The sequence below is a fragment of the Trichoplusia ni genome, unplaced genomic scaffold (assembly GCF_003590095.1).
Source record: "Trichoplusia ni isolate ovarian cell line Hi5 unplaced genomic scaffold, tn1 tig00000182, whole genome shotgun sequence".
NCBI classification, from domain to species: Eukaryota; Metazoa; Arthropoda; class Insecta; order Lepidoptera; family Noctuidae; genus Trichoplusia; species Trichoplusia ni.
The window spans coordinates 37,785-49,041 of record NW_020799994.1 but is presented as its reverse complement, the minus strand read 5'-3'; the positions used below and the strand labels follow the sequence as shown (position 1 = coordinate 49,041).

General features: G+C 34.5%; 1 protein-coding gene across 1 annotated transcript; it reads right to left on the bottom strand.

The window, feature by feature from the left end:
- Nucleotides 1-817: 817 nt before the first annotated feature.
- On the bottom strand, nucleotides 818-7,766 carry LOC113506974 (A-kinase anchor protein 1, mitochondrial). Its single transcript, XM_026889823.1, has 8 exons — nucleotides 7,580-7,766; nucleotides 5,655-6,502; nucleotides 5,327-5,567; nucleotides 5,099-5,238; nucleotides 4,390-4,561; nucleotides 4,061-4,279; nucleotides 3,009-3,142; nucleotides 818-2,834 (listed from the first exon to the last, which is right to left on the bottom strand). The coding sequence occupies exons 2-8, from the start codon at nucleotides 6,474-6,476 to the stop codon at nucleotides 2,763-2,765; spliced, it is 1,800 nt and encodes a 599-aa protein (XP_026745624.1). The 5' UTR covers nucleotides 6,477-6,502; nucleotides 7,580-7,766; the 3' UTR covers nucleotides 818-2,762.
- Between the last annotated feature and the right edge of the window lie 3,491 nt (nucleotides 7,767-11,257).

Genomic DNA, 11,257 nt, shown 5'->3' with positions numbered 1-11,257 from the left:
ACTGGGCAAATAGGATAATAAGTAAATTAATAAATTTTTATATTACATCTTGTATTAAAATAGTTTTATTTCTTAACCTAGATCCGAATTCCTTTTTATCCGTAAAAAAGTTAGTACTGCAATAGGAATAACTGTATACTGCATCAGTCGAAGCCACATATTTCTAATTTATTAATGAGCTAATCGCTCGTAGGCTACATAAGCTTAGGAACTTTGAAACGTTAACTATCTTGATGGGTCTTTGACAAAAAAGTCAAAATATTACTAGATCCTACTACTATTATTATAAAGGCGAAAGTTTGTAAGTATGGATGTATGGATGTTAGTTATTCTCCTAAGCATTTTGCCAATACAATAATTGAAACTTAATTGTATTGACTTTGAGTTTAGCGTCCCACACTGAATTTCGGATTATTGTGTAAAAAAATGCTTAAGATAAAACGAAAATTGTCATTTCAAGCCAAATTTCATTCATTCATCGTCCATTTTAAATAGCAGAATTGGGGCCCTGATCTTCATATCGTCAGTTTTAGAGAGTACGGCTTGCTCACGCCATGATAGTTTGGAATCCCTAAAACAATATATACGATTAACAATGAAAATTTTCCCATGGAACGAGTGAGTGCTTCTATTCAAAACTGGCTTCAACGTTTAAAGGATATATGGCAAGACTAGGTATAACACTGATCCTGTAGGTAAGGTTAAGTAAGTAAGAAGTACTGATTAACTATAGTTTCGAGTATAGAATTTATGCTACAATACAATCCCTTACGGATGAAGGCAGTAGGCAGTACCAGAAATGTTTAAAGAAAAAACGTTTATTTTTAAAACAATGTATTAAATTAACCGCATTATATTAGTTTATATACAGTGACGGAAACAAAATGCAAACCATCTGTTTATATAATCAGTAAGTACACGAACTGATTAAAATATCATCGATCATCAAATAACTAAGTTGATGGTGAATATTCCAAGTTACCACATTGTTTTGGTATTTGATAAATTAATCTTAAATCAGTAGCACTCGCAGCTGTAAAATCGATACAACATTAAAATTCTACGTTTTCCAGAAAAGCTGAAAAATAGCCAGACGAAATACATGTTTCAGTAAATGAATATTTTGAACCTGTTTTTTTTTGTGTTTTTAATCAAGTAAATGAAAGACAGTCATGAAACTGGAAGAACTTGTGAAGTAAGGATGATTAAGTCCAGCTTTTTTTCAAATTTAAGGAAGGTACTACACAATACGCATACTCGTACATGACGATTACTAAAACAAACGCTATTTTTCAACATTTGTATTAAAATACTGTATTCACTACAACAATGAAATATCAAATTGCTTTATTATTCTAAATCTATTATGTACACTAATAAAACTATTTATGAGTCAGGATAATCAACGTGCTCATTATAAGACAACATTTATTAAGTTTTACCAATAAGCTTCAGCAGCTATATCCCTCGGGTAAACATGAATGTCATTGCCGATTTGTTAGTGCCATCTGAAAGAAAATATTTAGACGTACTTACCGCAGAAAGCGTATCATTAACAAGATATTTAGAAAATGCAGTGTTTTCATTTGACGTTAACAAAAGTATTATTGGCATTAGCAGGTCACTGCACGATTCTAGATATCTTATCAAAGAATCGGAACGATAAACAGCATGTATACTCAAATTCCATCATACCATTAGTCGGGCACAATTGTACTTTCTTTACACATATATTTTACAAATATTTAACTGTACATAACTATACATTTTCAGTCTTCCACAAATAGTAAACAATTTAAGTCGGTTTAATGATTTACAATTTTATGACATATTCGTAAAGTAGGTTACTTTGTCACAACCAATATTGTATATAAATTAATAAATAAAAACCAACCATATTGTACTTGTGACAAATATTTATGTAAGTACATGCTTTGCAAGTTAAGGTGATTTAGCTGTAGAACCAACAGATATTCGATCATCGTTTTAGCGATAAGGTTTTAATATTAATTCCGTGTTTTAAACTGTATGTTTTTTCGAACGCGGCAGTAATCCAATACTAATTAGTTTCGTAAATAGTTTTATCAAGCTGTTAGTATGAAAGCTGTTATTAAATGTAAAGCAACAGAATTGGCTTGGATTATAATGAGCATCCTGAACTTTGCATAGACAACCTCACTATTATTAATCTTAAAACACCGGATTATTAACCCTTTCAAAGGTATTTATTTAATAATGTTCTTACAATTAACTACGTAACATTTGTAGTATTTTTATTCTACAATTTATATAGTTCTTTTAAGCGTATTGTAATTCATATATTTCAGTTGTTGGAGTTTCAGGCAAATGTAGTACCCAAGTACTATTTGAAGGTATACATATGCTTCTAAATGTAATTTTGAGTTGATAATCACAAATTCTAAACTATAAACGAATCAATACCGTCTCTCACTATTAAAATAACTTAAACTATTTAACTAAGAACTGAAATAAGAATTGAAAGGAAACATTTATTAATTTATAAGCTACGTGTCACAAGTCATAAATAAAATGTGAGAATAAAAGTAAAAAGTAACTCACGATGAGAGACCTAGCTTCTTGCACTACAATAGCCAGCAAAGGTTTCTCCAATGTAAAAATTATGTACATTGTGTCAAATAAAATGCAATACCATAAAACTAATCAGCGTCATTACAGTATTTAACACGTAAGAAGTGATGCTGGCCGGCGCCACGAGCGCTACCAGCCAACACGCGCCGAGCTCACGAGTCTGGCGGGATGTCCCACTCCGCTAATCCGCGATCCACCAACTCTCTGTTCAGGAATATTACCTGCTGGAATATACAAGAAAGTAATCAATCAGTTAAACATATTTACCAAAAAGATCATTAAATGGATCTAAGATAAAAATATTTTTATTAATAAAGATGAAAATAGTTTTTTGTGTGTTATGAATTGTTTTTCTTTTATGTAGACTAAAGACTAATTTTAGCAAATTTGATAAATACCTGTGGATGTAGAGTGAGGTAGAGATGAACAAGTGGGAGGCCAGCTTCATCATAGCCGGCAACTTGCGCATGCAACAGTTGCCCAGCTGTCAGACCGGCCATGATGCGGAGTGCTTCGCCGCTCCACTCGGGTTCTAAAATATAATTGTGTACTATCTATCACACAGAAAGTATAGAAACAACATTGAGGAATTCTTACTCAATAATCAATGTTTAAATATTATGATAGTATATTACTGGTTATGAAACAATTATAACTTGATGATTAGATTTTTTATGGAGCTTAGAGCTTTAAAATCACAATGTAAAACAAGGTGTTTTAAATTTTATTCAATAATAAATAAATAACGCAACCACTAGGACAAGTGTTTGATCGACGCGGGGATCGAACCCGTGACCGGTCACGCATAGTGGGTTTGGCCTGGTGTCCTCAACCACTAGGCAATCCGTGCACTCGAAATTTTTGTATCGTAGCGGTTTCTGCATGTTAAATAAAAAAGGTAAAACAAAGTTTGTCTAATGGCGATTTGAAAAAAAAAAACCAAAAATATTGTGAACAGAAAAACAGAAAACTGGACTCTGGTCGTTGGCAACAACATGATATCTATTGATTTAAGATATCGCATTCACACTAAGTTAGTCTGTAACAGTTTGTCATGAGCTGAGTCTATTGCGTTGATTACTTTATAAAACCTTCATTTAAACAAAACGCTGATAGTTACTGAGCGCAACAAGTCATCCTTAAATAGAGCTTATTGCATATGAAATTCAGAAATAATAAAACAGGTTTTCTTGGCTCTGGCTGTCTTGATTTAGAACTCCTTTATCATGTTTTCGTCACTAATTGACCATGGACTTGAAAGCAAATTAATAGCCACCAAATATAAAGAATAAGTTTAAAAAAGGGTATGCCCTTTTCATCGAGCTCCTTATACTGTTCCACCTTACAAGTTAATATTAATGAAAACAAAATTGTATTTTTCTTGAGGATTGTGAGTCTAAATGAGCATGTTTTATTTTTTCGTCATATTGTGTTACGTGTTATTGCTTACCATTGTTAGAGGGCTTTACAAAAGCTAAAACAGCTTCTGTTGCCTGGAAAGGTAATGTCATAAAATCTGAGCGAATCTGCTTGAGTTGATCATTGTCGACTGTCAGATACCCGCCGAAGTCCACTAGTTTAACAACCGATGTATCATTTTCCTCTGATGTAGATATCACTTGTGCACGATACCAGTTATTTTCAGTTGGTGCAGCACATATAGAACCCTCTGAAAAAGAAAACTGTTGTTTGAATTTATTTCTATTAAAGAACAGTGACAGTGAACAAATTTTGTTCGGTTATATCTTGAATAAATTATTAGTACAAAAAAGTACTTACCTTTGACGGGATGTGGCAGAGAAGGCACATCTGGGTTCTGATAAGTAGCTGCCATAAGACGGTGTAGGGCATGTAGAGAGGGGAAGGTAGGGTGAAGGGGTTGTTGTAGGAAGAAATGCCCTGCACTCACCAGACACGTCATTATTGTATCATTGTTCACAGACTCCACAAGCTGCAATAAACAAATAAATGTTCAGTATATAAACTATATACCTAATTACATTTTATGATCAACAACTAGCTCATTATGTTTTCAACACATTTAAGTGATCATGTCATTGTTATCTATTATGCCTTAAATTTTAGAATATTGACAGATAACAGGCAGACTTTGATTAAGAGATTATTTAAAATGTAAAAAAAAAACAAAAGGTGACCTATTTATTTTGCACAGTAACCGAGTTAAAAAGTATTCCTGAAGTTCTGAACTCCCAATGGAAATGGTCTAAATAAGTTTGATGCATCTGTGGCATCATAGCTCCTGAACGGATTAGGTTATTTCATGATTAATTATGTGCAAGTGTGCTTAGAATGTTTGACAAAGAATTGGTTAAGCCTTTTAAAGGTTGTGGGGATAAACAATGTTACTGTGGTCTTCGATTTTTTTATTTTTTATAGTATAGTATTATAAAATTGCCTTCTAAGTTACAGGATTCATTTAAAAATTGAAAATAAAGATCTGCTTTTTGGATTACATCATTACACTTACTTGTAAAAACTCTGGTACTAAAGGCACCAATCTTTGATATAGTTCTGCACTGATCTCTTGCAAAGAAAAGTTGGGGAACTTCTTTTCTGGAAACTTTTCCTTAATCATTTCTAAAGCTGCTTCAATTTCACTCTGGGTTCCTAAAATAAATGGTTTTTACATAACTTTAATAAAATACCAATTGTAATTAGTATGATGTAGTAGTAAGATTTAATTATATTCTATTACCTTCAACTGCACAAATCTTTTGCTTTACAGAATCAGGATGCCTCCTCACATACACACTTGCACCTGTTTTGGCTTTTATTTGAGTTACAAAACAGCCATGTTTTCCTATTAAGAGCCCAACAAGACTTTGTGATATAACAAATTGATGTATTCTTAGTGCAGTTTCAGAAGGAACCATATTTAAAGTTGCAGGGGGAGGACTGGCTGCTTCTGAACAACCCTTACCACTGTCACTAGAACCCTGTAATAAATCAAAAGCATGAAACCCAACATATTTTGTACACAAAAACATTACTTGTGTATATTAATAAATTAAAAATATATTAACCTCACTGTGGTTGTCAGAGAAGTGGCACATTGATGGACTAGCTAACATAGGGTCCACGGGACTATGATTAGCAGAGTCTCTTTCTGAGATGCGTCTACTTTGTGCTGTGGAAAACCTGTTATCACTGTCATTACTATCACTAGGTTCATCAACTACATTAATATTATTATTAATATTAGAATCTTCTGTATCACCCATAGTGCTCTCTTCAGTTGTATCTGCTTCAGATACAATTGTCTCAAGTTTTGTACTTTCTTGCAGCAAAAATGATTGAGATTTCCCTGGCAAATCCTGTGAATTAACAACATTTGTTTTGCCTGCTTTAATTATCACTGGGGAACGATCATTATTATTATTACTGCAAGTGACTACAGTTGGGAGAGTAGAACACATATTTTGTGATTTCTCTTTAAATGAAAGTTCTTTGGAGCTTAAGCTCATAGAATTAAACTTGTCAAAACCAGCTGACATTAGTTTTTCTTTTTCAATAGATTTTTTCCTAATTATCTTTTCTATCTCTATATCAACTTCTTCATCTGTCAACTCTAAAGGAGAAGATCGCTGGGAATTACTTCCATTAGGAATAATGTCAATAGGTGCCGATTTAATAATGGAACGCTCAGCTTTGCCCAATGGAGATGTCCGTTTAGCTTCAGCTTGAGCATTCAATGCTTCTGCAAGCTCTTCTTTTAAGCTTTTGATTCTTTCTCTTCCACCCGGGTCAGATTTTGCGTATTCCCTCTTTTTTCTGAACCAAAAAATTCCCAATAAAACTGCTATGGAGGGGACTGACCACATAAGCAACTGACGACAAGGTGCCATTGTGATAAGCCACTTTTATAAAGAATCTAAAACAAAGAATATGGTTATAACACTTATAACACTTGCTCAACATGAGAATGTTCTGTTATAATTTATTCATAAGGAAGGTTTGCTTGTTTAAATGTGATTATTTATTTAACTGGCTTAAAATAAGAAAAAATAACTATTCAATCTAAAACAGTCAATTAAATGTTTCTAGTTAAACAACACAAATATTAAGTATTCATTAGATAAAATATGCTTATGAAGACATATTTTTTTTTTCTGCATTTGTATGTAATATATTATAACCTTTATTAATTATTTATATCAACATCTTTTGCAATGAACATGACCTAGATTATTTGCTAAATAAATTAAGAAAACAACATGTGCCATAGTTCCTTTTTAATGTTAGTTATAGATAAAATGACATACTTTTACGTATTTAATGCGATAATATATTATAGAGCTCTTTTAAAAATATTTAGGTACTTTGTTTTATTGTGAACCCATTTAAAAGTTCATGTTTATTTAGGTTAGTGTCCGCGTGTTTATTTATCTTTTTACCTAAATAGGACACTAACAATGATTGGTATTTTAATAGGTTTTCTTACGTGGTAGCAGCTTTCTTTATATAAAGTTTTAAAAAACACCAGCTCTTTATCTACTTTAGTGAGAGGAAAGCGTGGTCTTAAGAATAACGAGTCAAATTGAAAGCGGTAACGCTTACTCGACATTCACAGTTATGTACAACATTTACAATCTGCTAAACTACCTATTTTTGAGTCAACACTAATTATACCTACACACCCATGAGCCACTGATCTTTATCGGTAACACAAGTTATAAATGTTGTCCGGTGAGGGTCACGAGCAATATGTAGAGAACCTTCACAAGCAACACGTAAGCAAATGTGGAACCATAAATGAAAGGTTACGCAATTATAAGCATGTCAATATCTCAAAAAAATGCAAGCTAATAATTATTTAAACAACTAATAAACAAAGCTTAGTTTATATGATGCGTACGATTAATCTCAAGTCATGAGTTAGCGTACGTACGATCCCCCGTGATCCAAATGTGGGATCATGCAGCCGGCTTAAAATTAGTGAATTACTTACTTTAATATCCAAGAAAGAATGCTCCCACTATTAAATTGTAAAATAAAAACAAACCGAAAAGATAAGTTAACTGATATTACTACCAAATTTCACTAAATTTTATCCAACAATCCACGTGCTCACAATGTTTTCGAAGCACAACAAAATTCAATATGGCTGATGGAGTGCAGATTGGCAACATCCAAAAATCTCTATGGTTTTGCTCTATGGGTTTGGATGTCAAGCACATAGATAATTAATTAACAATGTTACTTCTTTGGAAACATGGAAACGTAGAATAACGGGCATGCAATGGCGGCAGCAGACAGCTCGGCAGGGATGTGGTCATTTGTCTGGACTCGTTAGCACTATAATGTGAAATTATGTTGTTTAATATTAAATTTCTTGAATCACGTTAGCCAATTTCTTTCGTACAAAACTTTGATGCATTATGAGCAGCCAATGGTGCTCAGTATAAGTAAAACTACCAATATAAAAATGAGTAATATTCGACTAAGATTAAGTCACCAACCTGAATTTTATTACTTATCAGTTTTTAAAACTACCTACCGTCAAACTGTGAATAGTAGTGTTTTTAGGGGGTCGCGTTCGTAAAATAATTAGACACAATTATTTTATGAACCGCTTGAGAATTTTCATAAACGTTTACGTCGTATTTTAAAATAAAAAGTTTATTTCTATCTACCCCATAAGTACCTCTATTCTCCCCGTTTTCCCGTAATTAAATAAATAGGTGTAGTTAACAATTATTACTCAATATAATATTGACTTTTGCCTTTTAGATACTAGGCACACGTATAAGTCTTCCTGTGTTGTGACATAGTTCACTGTCGGAGACTTTAATTTCGAAACGTATACTCTGGAAGTTACGTAGATGGGTGACCATCTTTGTCATAGCGAGTTCCTCCGTGTTTCGGAAGACACGTTAAATAGTGGGTCCCGGCTTTTATTCCTACACCTTTGACAGTCGTTACAGGTAGTCAGAAGCTTGAAAAGTCTGACAGCCAGTCTAACCAAGGGGTGTCGTGTTGCACAGGTAACTGGGTTGAGGAGGTCATATGGGCAGTCGCTCCTTGTAAAACACTGGTACTTAGCTGAAACCGGTTGGACTGGTAGCTGACCCCTTAGCTTTAAGGCAAAAGCGGATGATTTAAAAACTTTGTTTTTGCTTCGTGCATCATGCTTACAATTTTTGATGCTAAGAATATAAGACATATTCACCTACTTTTGTGGTCACAATATGGTGCTAAAAATATCGGCAATCTTCACATACAAAAAGCCTTATGTACATAAATTATTATTTATTTCATCTTTGATACGATGCGTCGCGTCCGAAGACAGACTTATACTTCTCATAGGTTCCCGTGCTGATTTCCACCGATTCGTTAAGTTGCCACTCAGAGAAGCATTTCCTTTCTCGATAAGTTTTTCGTGCCACCAACCATTCTTGAGTTATGACTTAATAGTACGAGTTGAAATAGTCATGCATCTCGGAAACAGTAGGTACGTCTTAGGACCACACTTCACAGAAGTTAATAGACGTACGGCGAACCGGGTGGCGAAAGAACTCATAATCTATATATCTATACTCTATACTAATATATAAAGCTGAAGAGTTTGTTTGTTTGAACGCGCTTATCTCAGGAACTACTGGTCCAAATTGAAAAATTCTTTTTGTGTTGAATAGACCATTCATCGAGGAAGGCTTTAGGCTATAAACCATCACGCTGCGACTAATAGGAGCGAAGATACAATGGAAAATGTGAAAAAAAACAGGGCAGGTAGGTATAAATCATAACTTATACGGGGACGAAGTCGCGGGCAACAGCTAGTTAATATATATATAAAAAACGATGAAAATTATTCCAAGTACAATAAAGAACCACTGAAACCGAAAAAGTCACCTACCATTTCAACTTTCTAGGATTCATCTGGATATAGGATAGTTTTGATCTATGAGTCATCATCGGCCATGGCATTGGGGTCGCCTTCCAGAAAAACCGGATTCAGCTAAGTTCCAGTGTTTTACAAGGAGCGACTGCCTATCTGACCTCCTCAACCCAGTTACCTAAGCAACACGATACCCCTTAGTTAGACTGGTTGTCAGACTTTCAAGCTTCTGATTACCTTTTACGACTGTCAAAGATGTAGGAATAACAACCAGGGCCCACTATTTAACGTGCCTTCCGAAACACCGAGGAACTCTTTGTGACAAAAATGGTCACCCGCAATGATGTCCTGACAAAAGAGGCTACAACCAAACGTGTCAAGCGCTGCGCGAGACAGTGACAAAAAATATGATTTTTGGAATACCTAAATGTCCGTTTGAGATTGATTATGAATTTTGGACCACATATTATGTACCCCGTTATGTAACGGTAAAACGGGGTGAATAGAGTTTCAAGGGGTGAATAGAGAATAGTGTTTTTTAGGGGGTTACATGAATATTTTCTTACATTAAATGCTTAGACACAGTTACTTTATGAAATACTTGTGAGTTTGCGTATAATCTTTATGTTTTGTCTAGTTAAACGTCCAAATTTTAATAAAAACTCTGTTTCTATCCACCCCGTTTTACGGTACCTATATGTTCTGTGTATGTAGGTACCTCTTATGTGCCAAAATTGATACGTTTATGTGAAATATTTTTTAAGTCATGAGGGGGGTCAATAGTGGCTCCAAGTTGTTCGTGTAAGGCCGCTATGCCACTATCGTCGCGTCGTCGCATGGCAAGCGATCATATCCACTCAATGACACGTGATTGTACCTGTTGCTAACATAAGCGACGCTAACGATGCGCAGACGCAGGCGCGACGTTGACGTCGCGTTCAACGGACGTTAGTGCTCGTCTGTGACGCGACGGCGTCAACATCGCGACTGCGCAACGTTTACGCTGCGCAAACGTTCAAGCCGGTGCGGACGCTCGCCAGTGGAATAGCGGCATAATATTACACAATCTGCTCGCCAGTTTAGTTCCTGGAATTTAGCTTGACGCGCTACTGTGTGTCTAGGTGACAAAAGAAATTTGGTTAAAAAAAATATCATACAAATAATATTTTTGGTTTTATTTTTCACAGAATATATAAATGAGCTTCCTATCAATTTTATCTTATTAATACGTCGAGTAAATGGTTGGCGCAGGGAAAGATTTTTAGAAATTAATAAAGGAAGTAAAAAGGTGAAAGTAGTCTTGCAAAATTTGTGCCCCTATATCCATATTTCTTCTTCCGCAGAGATTTCGCAGTACTTACCTTTTTACATGTGTTTCATATCTCATTCTTGTGTAAATTTTCAAACATAAAAAATAAATAGGCTCATACGTCATGTTACAGGAGTCGCCACCATAACAGCTTAGTCAAACAATTGATGAAGAGTATCTAATTAAATTACCTACCTACGTATGTTTACCTAACAGTAAATCTAATCAAAATTGGCTCAGTCGTTAGGTATAAGAAGTGAAGACCATGTGGTAGTTTGCACAGGATCTGCCAAAACAAAAGAGAGGCATTGGCAAACCTGCCTCTACTTGATAGTCAAAATACAGTCTTCAAGGAAGCCCATTTGCATAAAATACAACCCAGAAATAATCAGCCTGGTGCTGAATATTGAGATTTGGAGATTCCTCTAAATAATCCAATTGATAGGATAAGGTAGATGGGATAAAGAAGGTAGAGTATT